The 18171-nt window shown below is 36.6% G+C and overlaps 1 protein-coding gene across 2 annotated transcripts in view; it reads left to right on the top strand.

Moving 5' to 3' along the window:
• Positions 1-18171, top strand: part of LOC113039639 (voltage-dependent R-type calcium channel subunit alpha-1E-like) — a 109613-nt gene that overhangs the window by 88887 nt on the left and 2555 nt on the right. For both annotated transcript variants that reach the window (XM_026197614.1, XM_026197607.1), the window contains 17 exons: positions 450-651; positions 870-1034; positions 1193-1303; positions 2528-2608; positions 3529-3648; positions 5409-5474; positions 5849-5940; positions 7270-7444; positions 8290-8417; positions 10896-10992; positions 11174-11279; positions 11505-11612; positions 16092-16192; positions 16417-16463; positions 16726-16825; positions 17048-17138; positions 18016-18155. In XM_026197614.1, the coding sequence (XP_026053399.1) occupies positions 450-651; positions 870-1034; positions 1193-1303; positions 2528-2608; positions 3529-3648; positions 5409-5474; positions 5849-5940; positions 7270-7444; positions 8290-8417; positions 10896-10992; positions 11174-11279; positions 11505-11612; positions 16092-16192; positions 16417-16463; positions 16726-16825; positions 17048-17138; positions 18016-18155 (1930 nt within the window). The remainder of the gene's footprint in view (positions 1-449; positions 652-869; positions 1035-1192; positions 1304-2527; positions 2609-3528; positions 3649-5408; positions 5475-5848; positions 5941-7269; positions 7445-8289; positions 8418-10895; positions 10993-11173; positions 11280-11504; positions 11613-16091; positions 16193-16416; positions 16464-16725; positions 16826-17047; positions 17139-18015; positions 18156-18171) is intronic.

Here is an 18171-nt window from a genome sequence, read left to right on the forward strand (position 1 = left end):
GCTACAGGAGCACTGAGCAGTATAGAGCGCCCTCTCACAGCTGGAGACGGTAATGTTTTCTCTTGGTTCATGTCTCTTAGTTCATTTCTCTCGGTTCATGTCAAATTAATTTTGATAAATAAGTCTCACCTGACTATAAGCCGCAGGGCCAGCTAAACAATGAAAAAAAAGTGTGACTTATAGTCCGGAAAATACAGTAATCAGTCTCTCAGTATTATCATAGAAATACATAGAAATGTTTCTGGTGACCACTATAGAAATTTACTCAAACTATGATGACTTCCACTTCTGAGAACCCCAAAAACACCCACGGGATTGTTTAAGACAATTGAGTCATGTTTTGATAAAACAAACAACTTATTCAGTCTATGCAGCTGTAAATAATTGGTAAAAAAATTACATAAATAGTTTGTTGAATTTATTGGATGTATTCATTATGTTTTTTTCAGAGTTCTCCAACACTCAGTGGATGTGACTGAAGAAAACCATGGCCCAAGCAGAGGAAACCGAATGGAGATGTCCATTTTCTATGTCATATACTTTGTGGTTTTCCCTTTCTTTTTTGTCAACATCTTTGTTGCTCTCATCATCATCACATTCCAGGAGCAGGGAGACAAAATGATGGAGGAGTGCAACTTGGAGAAAAATGAGGTGAATATACATGTACGACTCCAGTATCCAGCATAGTGGATAACACAAAGCTTTTTCATATTTCCCCACATAGCTAGGTTGTATTAACATCATTTATTGATATTAACACCATTATTATGAGTTAGACTCTGATCTAAGCATGAATTAATAATACCGGTTTCTAATCAGCAGTACTAACCTGCATGTTCCTTCGCTACTTTCTTATCTCACTCTTCCAGCGGGCATGCATTGACTTTGTTATCAGTGCAAAACCCCTGACAAGATACATGCCACAGAACAGGCAGACCCTCCAGTACCGATTGTGGCACTTTGTGGTGTCACCATCTTTCGAGTACACGGTTCTAGTCATGATTGCACTCAACACAGTAGTGCTCATGATGAAGGTATAACTTTCAACATAAAATATTCCAGCTTTGAACGCATTCTGTAAATTTGAAAAAGTGAAGCTTTATATTTTGTCTTGGTTTTCATGGAAATAGCATAAACTAGATATTTTGAGGTGCATACAGCATGTGTTATTGATTATCGTAACACTTTTCAGTACCACTCGGCTCCAGCTGCCTACGACATCGTCCTAAAGCACCTCAACACTGCCTTCACTGTGCTCTTCTCTCTGGAATGCATCTTAAAGATTTTCGCCTTTGGGTTCGTGGTGAGTTTGATGAGAAAAATTAAATGTTGCTGTTAATTTACTCATCCTCAGGCCATCCAAGATACAGGTTACTTTTTTTCTTCAGTAGGATGGTAAAGAATATTTTAGATGAAACTGTGATCCTTGGAGATTCATAAAATGCAAGTCAAAGGCTACTGTCATTTGTAAAGTAACAAAATTAATATCTGTAGCTTTTGACTATATATTGAGGTCTCACGAAGAGAAATGAACGGTTTGTGCAAGAAACTGAACATTATTTACAACATTATTATTACTTGTAATCCAGAGCAAATTTGGAAATCTGATTATTTTCAGCAAAGTGATTAATTTGGACTGTCTGATTCAATTAACTGGTTCAAATAAATGATTCAACACTTAATTTATGTAATAACGTAGTGATGTCACATGTAAAAAAAATTATTAGCGAAACCCCGAATAATGTTGTGGATGTTTTACATGTCTAAAGTCTTAATTCACCTTTAAACATTGAGAAAGCATAAAAATGTCCATCTACACATTCATTCAAGTGCTGTGTTGACGCATACGCACATCAGTCTTTGGTCCAAAATAAACTCAGTCCAGTGACTGTTGGTGGAACTGGAGCACTGAATCAGTTCATTCATCACGGGATCAGATACAGCGCTATTTCGTCTCATTTCTAGTTGGATTGATTGTCAGGCATCTGAAAGTGAGTTCTGATTGAGTAACTTGTGGATCTGTGCTGCTCGGACCACAAACTGATTCAGAAGATTCAGTCCAGTTTGATGAACTGGTTCATAGATCGAAAGAATGATTCGTTCGTCAACTGGACATCACTCCGGACGGTTGGCCTCAAATATTACAAGTGATAATAATGTTGTATATAATGTTCAGTTTCTTGCACAGACTGATTGTTTCACTTCATAAGACCTCACTATATCACCAGGAGACACACGTATTAACTTTGTCTTGCCTGTATGTGCTTTTTTGACTCTCAAAGTGACAGTAGCCATTGACTTGCATTTTATGAATAACCAAAAATCACAATTTCAGCTAAAAAGCTTTTTTACTGATCTGCTAAAGAAAGAAAAACTCCATCTTGTATGGCCTAAGGGTGAGTAAATTATATTTGTTCAGTGGACAATCCCTTTATTAAGGATCATTCAAAGAAGAAAACATTTTTAATGTACCTGAATTGATTTACGTGTTTTACATTTTCATTGTCACACTGGTCTCATCTCACAGAACTACTTCCGTGATACATGGAACATCTTTGATTTCATCACTGTGCTGGGCAGCATTTCTGAAATTGTGGTAGATTTACAGGTAGGCATATTTTATCTGCAGTGGTCTTGAAAGCTAACACAGTGTTTCCTGATGATATCTCCCAAGAGTAACATGTAAAGCGTGAAGAGTAACAGCCCTAGTACTGAGCCTTGAGGCACTCCATACTGCGAGGATACTACCTTTTCTAGTATATTGGACAGAAAAGAGAGATTCGAGATCGGTCTGTAATTAACTACTTTTTTGGGGTCAAGATGTTTTTTTTGATGAGAGGCTTAATAACAGCAAGTTTGAAGGTTTTGGAGACATATCCTTATTACAGTGAGGAATTAATATTAGTCAGAAGAAGATATTCTGATGCGATACTGTAGCTGACATCTGCATGGTTACAATTTTATCTTTCATAGTATCGATTTTAGAAGTAAAGTAAAGTCAATACTGCTGTGATGTTGGGAAATGTCAACACTTGTTGATGCTTTATTTTTTTGTTAATTTAGCCACTGTATTGAATAAATACCTGCAGTTATGTTGGTTTTCATCTAAAAGAGATGAAAAGTAATCAGATCTAGCAGTTTTTAATGCTTTTTTGTAGGATAGGTTACTTTCCCGCTAAACAGTACGAAATACCTCTAGGTTTGTTTTCCTCCAGCTGCGCTCCATTTTTCGGGCTGCTCTCTTTAGGGTGCGGTGTGCTCATTATACCACAGTGTCATATTTAATCTGCAGTGGTCTTGAGTTTGGATCAGAAGTGTATGGGGTTGAATCAGTGTTGGGGTTTCTAGACCACTTATATCATTTGTTTTCTTTTGCCTTCCTTCTTTTTTACTATTTTTACTAGTAATGTTTTTAGTAGTAAAAATTTCCAGTAAAATTATTTCTAAAAATCCTTAAAACTAATGTTTAAATTGTCTATCAAGGAGTATTTACTACAAGTAAACAGTTTCTTCACTCTTTCTATTTAGTCTGTGAACACCATCAATATGAGTTTCCTGAAGCTTTTCCGGGCAGCTAGACTTATTAAACTACTGAGACAAGGCTACACAATACGGATTCTGCTGTGGACATTTGTTCAGTCTTTCAAGGTAAAATTATATTTGTTCTAAATGCACCAATGTTCCTCAGGGTTTGTGTTGTCATGAAAAAATAAACTGACTTTTAAAATTGTGATTTCCATGTCTAGAAAAGTAAAAAAGCAATGTTAAAATCACGGTAGCGATACAAACAGTCTTTGTGTTGTATGTCTGGGAGCGAAGCACGCCAAATCAGCCCCTCTGACTGCGGCTGACTGTACACACTGTGAGTGCCTCTCGCAGTGGCCAAGATAAATCTCGAAAGGTCCACCAAGAAGGTGGCAGAATCCTCAAATAGAAAGATAGATGAGCATTTTTTGGAGGTCTAAGCCACCACCTCCATGCCGGGGCTTGCAGTTTTTCCCCGATCTCCACACTGAGGTGTCAAGATCATTGTCAAAACCATATTCGGCCCGCCTCTTTAGTCCCTCTCTTATTGATTACAGCCATGTCACGGGACTTGCGGGTTATCTGTCTCCTGGTGTGGCATCGTCTCTTAAAGCCCAGACACTGCATACCAGGCCATTTTGCACTTTATCAGCGCTGGTGGGCAAAGGGTACAAGGCAGCAGGTCAGGTTGGGGCCTGTCATTCTCGCCCATATAAAAGAGTTGGGGTTAAGACTAAATCCAAAGAAAAGTGTACTTCCTCCATTACAGGGGACCACTTATCTGGGTGTGGTGTGGGATTCGATCAAGATGCAGGCACAGCTGTCTCCTGCTCAGATCGTGACGATCCTCACTGCAGTCCCAAGAGTCAAAGAGGGCTAGGCCGGTTTCGATGTCAAGCATTTTCAAATATTGCTGGGTCTGATAGCAGCTGCGTCCAACGTGATACCTTTTGGCCTGCTGTACATGAGACCCCTAGAGTGGTGGCTCAAGACCAAGGGGTTTTCCTCAAGAGGAAATCCGCTTCGCATGATTAAGGTCATGCAGTGATGCTTTCGTGCCTTAGACATGTGGAGGAAACCTTGGTTCTTGTCATGGGGGAGGTGTTGGGAGTTCCTTGCCGTCCCATAACATTAACGACAGATGCATCCCTCACCGTTTGCGGTGTGGTCATGAGTGGCCACCCTGACTGCGGTCTGTAGAGTGATTGTCATTGGAGAGTGGGTGCTGAGGCTCTGAGCGGACAACCACATGCCTGACCTGCTGCCTTGTACCCTTTGCCCACCAGCGCTGATGAAGTGCAAAATGACTTGGTAAGCAGTGTCGGGGCTTTAAGAGACGATGCCACACCAGGAGACAGATAACCCGCAAGTGTCTGTTCGCTCTATAACCACACTCATTAAGTCCCGTGACATGGCTGTCAATAAGAGAGGGACTAAAGAGGCGGGCCGAATCAGGCTTCTGGCAGCGTGGGCAGCTCAAGTTCCTGAAGGGGAACATCTCAAGGTAATATATGTAACCCTAGTTCCCAGAGCGAACAAAACGCTGTTTCTCCTGCCATACTGTGGTCATCCCTGCAAGCACTTGCCTCATTTTCCAGAAGCTGCCGGTGTCTCCACCTCACTTACTTTTATAATTTCCTGGTCACAGTCCTTGACATCATACCAATCCATTGGTCTGATTACACACACGATTCAGAGCATAGTCACGCTGAAAGGCTTTCAATGCAGCATCTCGTTCCCTCTGGGAACAAGGGTTACATAAGTAACCTTGAGACATTTTGCTCAGTTTGAAAAAGTGCAATTTAAATAAATAAAAATGTCAAATTAAAAAAGGAAATGAAAGGCAAATAATAAATTAAAAAATCACTCTTTTCTTGTTTCAGGCCCTTCCATATGTTTGCCTCCTAATTGCCATGCTTTTCTTCATTTATGCCATTATTGGCATGCAAGTAAGTTTTTTTCCATAACATTACATATGGCAGTTATCAAAATGCTGTAACTTTTCCTGTGAACTTTATAATTTGATGGCATTGGTTGTATTCTTCCCCAAACATCAGAATGTACTTGTATTTTGGCAACTCTGTCTTTATAAATTATCTGTTTGTTGTGTTATGTTTTAAAGATTAGAGATGTTCTTAACCAACTTTTTTCAGTGTTTCTTCTTTCCCAAAATCTTATGAGGGCACACATTTAGATGAAATGTGCAGGAATTTAGATGAATCAAAAACCTTTAACTCTGGCATTTTTGACTAGTGATAGGAAATACTTCTATAGTGTAGACAATATATTTGATTCTAAAAATCTGTCATCTCTTATTCTTTAGGTATTTGGAAATATTAAACTGAATGATGAAAGCCACATTAATCAACACAACAATTTCAAGACTTTCTTTGGTGCCTTGATGCTGCTCTTTAGGTAAGATCACCAAATACTTAGAGAAAATAGATTTTACTGTTATTTGCTTTCATTATTTTTAGTAAATTTAGACCAGTATTCTTTCTTCTGTTGATAGTTAATGAAATATATAGTTTAGTGAAACGTATAGCTTGGCAAATATTGTGAAGCCCGAATATAAGATAAAAGTTGTAAGGTTAATAATTATTTTAGGTTCAGCCCAAAATGAAAATTATGTCATCATTTACTAATTCTTATGTTTCTACAATACTTTTTTCTTTCTTTATTTTCTATTCATATATATACATACATACATATATATACATTGACACCAGCAGGTAAAGTTACAACAGGAGTTTCTCTTACCTCCCCTTAGCCCATTAAGCCATAAGACACATGGCTTTGGTGTGAGAGACCAGGGTTCGAATCCACTGTGAGACACCAATGTGACCCTGAGCAAGACCCCTAGTTGCTCTGGCATATATAGCAATTGTAAGCCGCTTTGGATAAAAGTGTCAGCTAAATTAATAATGTAATGTAATAAGGTAACTGAGAATGAATGGGGGAAGTCACATGATATGACTGGCTTTGATTGGTTCATGTGATCAATCCCTCCTTGTGTTCAGGCGCATTTGCAAATCAGTCTAATTGCATAACAATATAATACCATAAATGGGAAGACTAATTAAAAAATAATAATAATAATAATAAAAGAGTAAACAACTCACACACTGAGATATAACCACTTTGTCAAAATAAGACTTGTGGGAGTTTTAGTGAGTAATCAGCTTGGTGAAAATTAAACTATTTTAACTATTAAAAAGAATAGCTGAACATAAGTTTCAGATAAAATATATTGTTTAATTTGTAATGTAAACTGCTTTAAAATCACTAACATGATCAGATCCATACTTAACTAATAAATAGAATATTGATTACATTGCAAATGTACAATTTTAACCAAGAAAATGTGACTAGGACATGAATTTACACTTAAATTTACACTTACCATTTTAATAATTATAATAATAAAATATAGAAATATTTTTATTTATATAGCTCCTTTCCAACATCATTATTGTGATTATTATGTGGTATTTTTACAATATGTTTTGTCCATTTTTAGGATTTTGCCTATGACAGCCATGTTCTCTATGAGGTATTTGTGTATAGAATAAAAGGCGCAAGAAGATTAAAACATTCTTCTTGTATGTTCCAATTGAAAAATAACTACGGCTTTAGAACAATACAAGGGTCAGAAAATAAAGACTTTTTTGTTCAACTGTTCCTGTAATTGAGAGGTGTTTGGTGACTCATTCCTGGGTAGATATATTATTTTATGTCTTGCAGAAGTGCCACAGGAGAGTCGTGGCAGGAGATCATGCTCTCGTGTCTCGGGGGAAAGGAGTGTGAACGGGACCCTTCAATACCACCACCTTTCACCTCTCCAGATCATGAAGGGGGCTGTGGCACTGACTTTGCCTTTTTTTATTTTGTCTCATTTATCTTTTTCTGCTCATTTTTGGTAAGAATCTATCAACATTCTTTTCACTCACAGTTCAGTGTGAATAAATTATAGGGATACAACAAATACAAACAGTTATATTTTGAGATGTCTGCTGTATGCTGAAATAAGAAAGCATTTCATCATAAAAGCCAACAATATTCTTTGTAAACAACGCCAAGTTTAAAGCTTGAACTAGATCAGTTCAAAAGCTAAACAGGTATAAGTGTTCTGCAGATCTGAAAAAGGCCTGTAAAAGTCTTAATTTCCCGTTTCACAAAATAAGATCTTTAAAATGTCTTAAATCAGAGGAGAAAGTTTTCAAATTCATAAAGTCACGGCATTAAATGTTACATAACATTTAAATGCACACCCCCACAGAGAGATCAGAAGGTGCTGTGGAAGTTATTTCCATATTCTAGTGGTTAAGAGCATTATGCTTTTTTTTGTGTGAAATTAATTAAGTAATAGTTAGAAGTTAATGCTAATACAGTTGTGTTCCTTAAATTGTCAGTACTTGGTGTTAAAAAGGTCTTTAGAAACTCTTAAATTTACCTGCAGAAGCCATGTAATAGTTCCTTTGTTTATGCATGTGGATATTAAATGTTTCTCATGTGCATCTCTCCATTACATATCAGTACTTTCTAAATATATGTTTGCACAATGAAAATAATGCACATTTAGCCAGATTGACGGGGAGACACTGAAACATCTTAACCCACACTCCCTTATACTTATGTACATTTATTATTTAAGATTAAATGATAGCCAAATAAAAAAACAATACTTATTTTAAATATTATTACATTAATGACATGTGTGCACTTGTTCTAAATCAAGAATTTTGACACTTTATTTTTCCTAAGATGCTGAATCTGTTTGTGGCTGTGATAATGGACAACTTTGAGTATTTGACACGAGACTCGTCCATTCTTGGACCTCACCATCTGGATGAGTTTGTGCGCATCTGGGGGGAATATGACCGAGCAGCATGGTAAGTGCAACAGATCGCCTACTGTACCTATTATAATGCAAATTATAATGATTGTTACTTTTCTTACTGTCATATACATGTATACACTTCACTAAATGCTGCTCATTGACATCAACAATCATGTTTCCTTTTTATTTCATTTGCTTTATTCATTTATACAGATGCAACTCAATTCAGTGGTTTAACCCAAGGTTATATGTTAGTATATGTATTTACTGATATGGAAAGATTCTGGGCAGAACGTTTGGGTCAATGCTTACTGCGTCAGACACAGATGGATGTTTTCAGTTTTGTGGTGGTGAAATTGCTTTTTTTTTTTTTTTTTTTTTTGACGGGGTCTTGGATTGCATTGCGCTGCCAAAACAAAAACTGTCCAGGATTGGATTCAGGACTTGATATGTGCTTTTCAATTAGACTGGCTTCAAATGACAATCAGTGCACATCAGATTTGCGATATTTTAAATTCTTCTAGGCCATCGGAAGACGATCTTTGGTTATAGCGGTTATCTTTGCATTGTCTAAGGCTGGGATTGAGATTAAAATTAGTGTAGTGTTTAGAAGTCAGTGGATGCGTGTGAGCGAAAATAGGTGTCCCTCGTAAGTAAAGCTGAAGGCCACATCCTTCTGTTTACAGGCTTTCAAGGGAAGGATGATGTCATGTCAGATGAAAAGGAAGACAGGGCCTCCATTGTTCAAAGAAAGGTGGGTTTATCCATGCCTACCCTAACATCCTACTGTTACCAACTATAGCCACTGATCTCTATATGACTGTATTGCTGATGGAAATCTAAACTACCAGCTGGAACAAATAACAAACGAGCACCTCAAGCGTTCTCGGGCTGACATAATGTGTAAATGTGAACACCCCAAATGATAATCAGGCCGTCCTAAACCAAAAACGGTACTATGCTAGGCTATTTTGAAAGGTAAATGCATACATCTGTATTTAGAATCAACACTTTGAGTAGTAACATGTTGAGTAGCCTTGTCTGTCAGCTGATCTGATATTAACTACGCTAATGAAAAATTCCTAGTCTAATTAAATAGCCAATTACATGTATAATTACATTTACAAGGAGTTCAGATAATTTCCTTGTAACTGTAGTATGTGTGAACATCAGTGTGGTAGAGTAGTGGCTTTAACATCAGCTATTTATAGTCCTGTTACCATTATTGGTAAAAAAAAAAAACTAATAAATATATCTAAAAAAATAAATAATATATATATATATATATATATATAATTTTAATTAAATGTAAATGCTTTTTAACCTAAATGTAATATTCAACACATAAAAATATATTACTAAATGTAAAAATTATTTAGCTGCCATTCTCTTGTTGACTTAAAAAATAAAATTAGTTAATCAGGTCCTGAAGCTACAGGGAAAGTGCTCTGATGGAGGTTTATTGTCAAGAGTGGTTTGGATTCTGTGAGATTTTTGGTGAAAGGTTGTAATTCAGGGATAGGGTAGAAAAATTATTTGGTATACTTAAATATTTCGGATACTATGTACAGTATTTTGTATAATTGTATAATGCACAGTGTATGAAGTGCTTTGGTGAAAAGTTTTTTTTAACACTATTCATTTTAATTGTGTATATAAACATTAATGTTTCTGTAAACATACCTCTCATATTTCATTTTCATAATTATCATATTAATTTGCATAAACTCATTAAACTTCATATGTAGCATCCAGTTGTTGTTTTATTCAGCAGGTGGAATTGAATAACTTTTTGGCATCAAGAACGTAAAGGATAAAGCCAAATTTAGGGAGACAGATTTCAGCATGCAGTGCAAGAATAGCTTTTCTCCTAGCCAGTGGGCCAAGCAACAAAGAAAAAACTTGAAACCAAGCAGTCAACCAGAAGTCTGTATGGGATGGAATTTTTTTTTTTTTTTTTTTATTTTTTTAAGGGTATTTTTTTGTACTGCAACTTTCAAATTTGTTCCCACTCCTGCCCACTACCGCAAATGTGTCTCCCTCCAATGGCAGAAGAATTTTTCCAGTTCCCCTAGTCACACTTTGAAACCTCTGGAGAGCTACTATCCATATTGGTCCATATATTGAAATATTGATCCATATATTGAAAATAACAGGCAGGTGTTGGTGCAGGTTGAAACAGATATCTGCAGGAAAGTAACTACAGTATACAGAAGAAGAGTTGGAACAATTGTGGTGTTCTGTTCCTGAATGAATTAATGTTTTTGAGAAAATGTTTTGAATGAATGACTCATTGACTTAATCATAAGGAAAGTCACTTTCATTCTGGATAAATGAATAAACACCTTTCTGTAACATTTTGAATTTATTTTTGTTCTATGTACATTCAGAAGTTTGGAGGAAACAATGTTTGTTCTGTAGAGAGAAATAGTGTTTTGACACCATTTCCTCAGAAGTGTGGTATGCAAAGTAGCATTAATTCTTATCTACGAAAATCACAAATAATTAAATACCTTTGCCCCCCCTCCAGTGGCCGTATACACTACACTGCCATGTATGAGATGCTAACCCACATGTCTCCACCTCTTGGATTGGGAAAGAAGTGTCCTGCCAAAATTGCCTACAAGGTAAAAAAGTTTTATCTCAGCAAATTTGTCACTGTTTGATAGTTGCAACTGCTTCTGAAATACAGAGAAAAAATCTTATGTAAGAATGCATATTTCAAAATCGTTAGAACCTATAATGCTTTTATAACATGAGCATTTTATATCATTAATATGTGCAACCATGCTGTGCTGCTATTGGCAGAGACTGGTGCTGATGAATATGCCAGTGGATGAGGACATGACGGTTCAGTTCACATCCACACTGATGTCTCTGATCCGCACTGCACTGGAGATAAAAATCGCTAGAGGTCAGAATTGTAAATCTATACTTTAAAAGAATAGTAGTACAATGAGAAATATAGCATAATTTACTTACACTTTTAATATAATAAATAATTAATAAACAATTATTTACTTATTGTAATATAACTCTGAAAAACATCCACTTTTATCAGGATGCAATGCATGCATGTTCTTTAGTTTTTTAGTCTACTATATCAATCTCTTATTTGAGGTTGCATGTTTCCTATCAGGGGGCGAGGACCGGATACAGTTGGACATTGAATTGCAGAAGGAGATAAGTGTCATCTGGCCAAACCTGTCCCAAAAGACACTGGATATGCTGGTACCCATAAACAAAGGTGAGACTCAGATGCAATGGAAAACAGTAATAGGTCCCTCAGCAGTTCAGGAGGAGAGAATGTAAGATTATAGCCATAATATAATTCCATCTTGGACAGGGGTGTCCAGTCCTGTTCCTTGGGGGCTGCTGTCCTGCAAAGTTTAGGTGCAACCCCAATAAAACCAAGATAAACCAGTGTAACGGAGGGCAGCGAGTAGTGCTGTGCAGGTAAACCTCACTCCCCGATCTCAAGAGACGCACTAGCGACAGACGCTAGTGACTGTAGCCATTTAGCCTCCTTGTTAGTGCGTCCGCCTCCCATGCCGGAAGACCCGGGTGAGAGGGGTTACACCAGCTAATCAAGGTCTTACTGGGCAAACTGGAAACTTTCAGACAAGTGTGCTGAGGCAAGTTGGAGCTAAACTCAGCAGGAGAGTGGCCATCCAGGACTGGGTTTGGACTACCTTTCACAAGACTAGCCATCACAAGCTGCACACTGTGGTCATAAAGGGATGGACATTGTCAATACTCAGACAGTAGTGTTTAAACTAGATAGTAAAGTTTGTTTTCAAACTTTAAGTTGGCTTGAAAAAGCCTGGCCAGAAAGTTAGAAAAATGTAGAAAGTTTGAAAAGCTTAAAAAGTTTTAAAAATGTAAAATTTTGAAAAGTTAAGAAGTTTAAAAAAGAATGTGATTAACATATTACTAGCATTATAAGCAAGTGACTACCATGTCGTTAGCATGATTAGCAAAGTTTTTAACATGTTTCTAGCATGTTGAGAGCATGATTTTAGCATGATTAGCATTTTGCTAGCATGTTTCTAGCATGTGACTAGCATGTTTCTAGCATGATTAGCATGTTGCTAGCATTCCACTAGCATGTTTGTAGAATGATTAGCACGTTGTTAACATTTCGGTAGCATTTTGTTAGCATGATTAGCATGTTACTAATATGTTTGTAGCATGATTAGCATGTTGCTAGCATGTTGCTAGCATGTTTGTAGCATTATTAGCATTTTGCTAACATGTTACTAGTATGATTAGCATGTTGCTAGCATGTTGCTAGCATTTTTGTAGCATGATTAGCATGTTGTTAGCATGTAACTAACATTTTGCTAGCATGATTAGCATGTTGCTAGCATGTTGCTATCATTTTTGTAGCATGATTAGCATGTTGTTAGCATGTAACTAACATTTTGCTCGCATGATTAGCATGTTGCTAGCATGTTTCTAGCATGATTAGCATGTGGCTAGCATGTTTCTAGCATGTTGTTAGCATGTTTCTAGCATGATTAGCATGTTGCTAGCATGTCGCTAACATTTTGCTAGCATGATTAGCATGTTGCTAGCATGTTTGTAGCATGATTAGCATGTTGCTAGCATGTTTCTAGCATGATTAGCATGTTGTTAGCATGTTTCTAGCATGATTAGCATGTGGCTAGCATGTCTCTAGCATGTTTCTAGCATGATTAGCATGTTGCTAACATGTCGCTAACATTTTGCTAGCATGATTAGCATGTTGCTAGCATGTTGCTAGCATGATTAGCATGTTGCTAACATGTTTCTAGCATGATTAGCATGTGGCTAGCATGTCTCTAGCATGTTGTTAGCATTTTTCTAGCATGATTAGCATGTTGCTAGCATGTTGTTAGCATGTTTCTAGCATGATTAGCATGTTGCTAGCATGTCGCTAACATTTTGCTAGCATAATTAGCTTGTTGCTAGCATGTTTGTAGCATGATTAGCATGTTTCTAACATGTTTCTAGTATGATTAGCATGTGGCTAGCATGTCTCTAGCATGTTGTTAGCATGTTTCTAGCATGATTAGCATGTTGCTAGCATGTCGCTAACATTTTGCTAGCATGATTAGCATGTTGCTAGCATGTTTGTAGCATGATTAGCATGCTGCTAACATGTTTCTAGCATGATTAGCATGTGGCTAGCATGTCTCTAGCATGTTGTTAGCATGTTTGTAGCATGATTAGCATGTTGCTAGCATGTCGCTAACATTTTGCTAGCATGATTAGCATGTTTGTAGCATGTTTGTAGCATGATTAGCATGTTGTTAACATTTTAGTAGCATGATTAGCATGTGGCTAGCATGTCTCTAGCATGATTTTCATGTTGCTAGCATTTTATTAACATGATTAGCAAGTGACTAGCATGTCGTTAGCATGTTTGTAGCATGATTAGTATACAACTAGCATGTTGCTAGCATGATTAACATGTGACTAGCATGTGGCTAGCATGGCTAGCAAGTGACTAACATGTTTCTATGCTAATCCAGGTAAAACCAGTTGATTCAGTTAGAAACCAGCTAAGACCAGCGTGACAGTGGCCAAAACTACTTTAAAACCATGTTAAAAGCATGTTTTTGACATGATTATCAAGTTACTAACATGTTGTTAACATGTTTCTATGATAATCGAGCTAAAACCAGTTGATTCAGTTAGAAACCAGCTAAGACCAGCTTGACAGTGGCCAAAACCACTTTAAACCATGTTAGAAGTATGTTTCTAGTCTGATTAGCAAGTTACTTGCATGTTATTAACATGTTTCTATGATAATCTAGTTAAAACCAGTTGATTCAGTAAAGAAAACCACCTAAAACCAGCTAAGACCAGCTAAAGCCAGCTTGACAGTGGCCAAAACCACTTTAAACCATGTTAGAAGTATGTTTCTAGTCTGATTATCAAGTTACTAACATGTTGTTAACATGTTTCTATGATAATCTAGCTAAAACCAGTTGATTCAGTAAAGAAAACCACCTAAAACCAGCTAAGACCAGCTAAAGCCAGCTTGACAGTGGCCAAAACCACTTTAAACCATGTTAGAAGTATGTTTCTAGACTGATTAGCAAATTACTAACATGTTGTTAATATGTTTTTATGATAATCTAGCTAAAACCAGTTGATTCATTAAAGAAAACCACCTTAAACCAGCTAAGACCAGCTAAAGCCAGCTTGACAGTGGCCAAAACCACTTTAAACCATGTTAGAAGTATGTTTCTAGTCTGATTAGCAAGTTACTAACATGGTATTAACATGTTTATATGATAATCTAGCTAAAACCAGTTGATTCAGTAAAGAAAACCACCTAAAACCAGCTAAGACCAGCTAAGGCCAGCGTGAAAGTGGCCAAAACCACTTTAAAACTTGTTAGAAGTATGTTTCTAGTCTGATTAGTGAGTAACTAGCATGTTGTTAGCATGTTTCTATGCGAATCTGGCAAAAACCAGCTAAAAACAGTGGATTCAGTAAAAACCAGCTAAAACCCAGCTAAGACCAGCGTGAGAGTGGTCAAAACCACTTAAAAACCAGTTTGGGAGACTAGCCAAAACAACTGATCAGCTTAGGCTGGTTTTAGCTGTATTCTCAGTAGAGAGTTTTTAAGGTTTGCCCTGGTAGTAGACAGCTTAAATATATTATAAGCCTTATTTTTCAAAAGTTTGTACCCCCGTAATGAAAGTCTATGGGATTTAAGGTGGTTTTGGTAGTCTGGTTTACGAAAACCATAAGCCGAATCAGTTAGAAAAGATATAGCAACACGAGTCAGACCAGTCTGAAGGTCTGACCCGAGTTTGGTGGTTCTAGCTTGAAAGCTCTAGGAGGAGATAGTGTTTAAAATTTGGCTCAGAAGAATAATAATAATAATAATAATAAGATTAAATAGTAGATCAGTAAGTTGGCTTTTTCAAGCCAACTTAACAATGCTCAGTTGGTACTAAGGGTTGCCAAAATAAGATATCCCCCACACCAAAACCTAACTACACCTTAAAGCTGAATAAATAAGCCTTCCATTGATGGAAGGCTTACTTTTTTGTAGGATAGTTTGTTAGGATAGGACAATATTTGGCCGAGATACAACTGTTTAAGAAAAAATATATATAAATAAAAATGAAGAAAATCACCTTTAAAGTTGTCCAGATGAAGTCCTTGGCAATGCATATTACTAATGATAATAGAGTTCTGATATATTTACTCTAGGAAATTTACAAAATATATTTTTGGAACATGATCTTTACTTTATCCTTTATTTTGATATTATTTGATCATTTTGACCCATACAATGTATTTTTAGCTATTTCTACAAATATACCCGCTCTAACTATGACTGGTTTTGTGGTTCAGGGTCACAATTTAGAGATCCCCTAATGGGAAATGTGGATCAAAAAAAAAAAAAAAAAAACATGAGATGGGAGGAAACAATTATTTTAATTATTTACATTTTCCTTGCAAAAGTATTGCAAACCCAAGAAACATTCTCTTTAAAAATATCTGTGTTCTTTGGAGAAACTGCATTCACTCACAAAAGCATTGCAATACACCTTACAGTATTTCCTTCAAAAGTTTTACAAGCAAATGCAAAGTTTCTTGTGGAAATACAAAAGCATTGCAATCTGAATTTTTTTTTTTTTTTTTTTTTTTTTTTTGCATAATCTTGATGTAAAATAATCTGTTGTATGTTCATAATGATTGTGAGTGTGTGTATCTTCAGACACAGACATGACCGTTGGAAAGATCTATGCTTCTATGATGATCATGGATTACTTTAAGCAGAGCAAAGCCAAGAAGTTGAGGCAACAGATTGAGGCACAGGTAAGCTTTTATTTTCTCCAGGTTCACATTAAGACAAATTTGTTCTTGTCATTTCATGCTTTTTTGGGGGAAGGTGCATAAGTTCAGTTTTTGATTAATCTATCTCCAAACATATTTTAGTGTTATGTTTTGCATAGTATGTGTATACTACAGTATAAAGTTGTCATTTTCCTATACTGTATATGTATAATGTTTTTTTATTTATTTATTTTTCTATTGTACAGAGAACTCCCACCCTGCCCCTGATATCTCACAGTGCTGGATCAGCCTTGTAAGTTTCATTGTCTTCAAAGAAGTGTCATGTTTAAAACAACATGTAAATGAACTGTATCAATATATACTCCAATGCATGCTTGATTTTGTGAGTATATGCCACAATACAAATGTATGCTTTATCATTGCTGCTTAATAGCATAAAAACATGTTATAAACTATATTGTTATGTATACTGCATAGTGTGTCTTACGTTATAGGTTTTTAAGGTTTCACTCACAGTATTGTGTATGTATTAAAGATGTGGTTCTGTGCTTTAGGACAAGTGGAGGGTTTGTGGCTTTAAGCCCAATATCACCACAAGAGCTGTTATTGCAGCCCATATCCCACCGTACAGACAGCAGTGAAGACGTCTCTCAGGTACCAAAAAAACTAAATAGCTGATGGGTTAAATAAATTATTCTCACCTGGTTTCTGGGTTATTTAACACATTGGTATGTTATCAGGGGGTTAACAATTAAAGTTGCGAAAACAAATAATTGTCTTGGAATAGATATTCTGAATTATATAGCATTACAAATAGTAAAAAGTAAACTAAAGAAGGATGAGTTATAGGCTGACTGTATCTAATGTGATGCACAGGTTGATGAATCAGGGTTGAATGGCATGTGGGGGGATGATCGCCCACCTGAACATGCATTCAGAACCAGACACAAGAGCTACAAAGCTGCAGGTTTGTTACTGCATTTTACTTGTAAAGTGAAAAGACACCGCACAACTCTGGAATACAAAAATACACCAGCCAACGCTTTTCCAATGAGTCACTCTGCAAGAAACAAGAGTTAATAAAATGAATGCACGTACGTCAAACACTCTAGAGCAGTGGTTTTCAACCTGTGGTCCGCGGCCCCCTAGTGGGTCGCGATGGTATTGCAGGTGGGCCGCCGATTACTATCAAAAGAAATAATAATATTGTTCAAATATGTAAAAATGTCTGAGTCATAACATAATAACATCATTCCATTTAATTAAATAACAAAAAATAAATATTAAACTGTAATATGCCTCCATTATTCAAGCTGGCTGATGGTTTAAGAATAAAACGCCAATGTATCTTAGATATGCATATGCTACAGAACAACAGCAGTTGTGTCAAGTGGTGCCCGAGTTATGTTCTGTTCATTGCCAGTTCATTCAATAAAGACAGTTAACAATCAAGCTTCTGAGTACTAAGGTATTAACCCAACAATAGTGGGGTCATGTAATTTTGTTACAGTGGGCCGCGCAAACATATGTGTTTGGTTGTGTGGGCCGCGAGTTGAAAAATGTTGGGAACCTTTGCTCTAGAGGACTAGGAGAAAGTTCTGAAAGTCACATTGGAAAAAAATACAATTTAACCTTTCTCTCACAATTACAATACACATATAGCTCAAGAACATACCCTTTGCTCTGCTTTGGCTTGAACAGTTCTGTAGTCATATCCTTCTATGAGAATACATGCAGTATAACGATATGAAATCCCTTGTTAATAGCTAAATCTCATTGAGTGCTGTAGTTATCCTACTGTATGTTGACTATGTGATGTATAACATCTATTTCACAATTTACAGTGTCGCACTCAGACCAGACACAGTACATGGAAAAGGTGCGAGGACGACTAAAAGAACAACGGTCTTTACTTTCACCGGATAACTCAAAATCCCGTTCCCGCTCTCTAAGTGAAGAGGGCATGCATGGGGTCACCAGACAGGTAAACAAACACGTTT

The sequence above is a fragment of the Carassius auratus genome, chromosome 2, assembly GCF_003368295.1.
Source record: "Carassius auratus strain Wakin chromosome 2, ASM336829v1, whole genome shotgun sequence".
Classification (NCBI taxonomy): domain Eukaryota; kingdom Metazoa; phylum Chordata; class Actinopteri; order Cypriniformes; family Cyprinidae; genus Carassius; species Carassius auratus.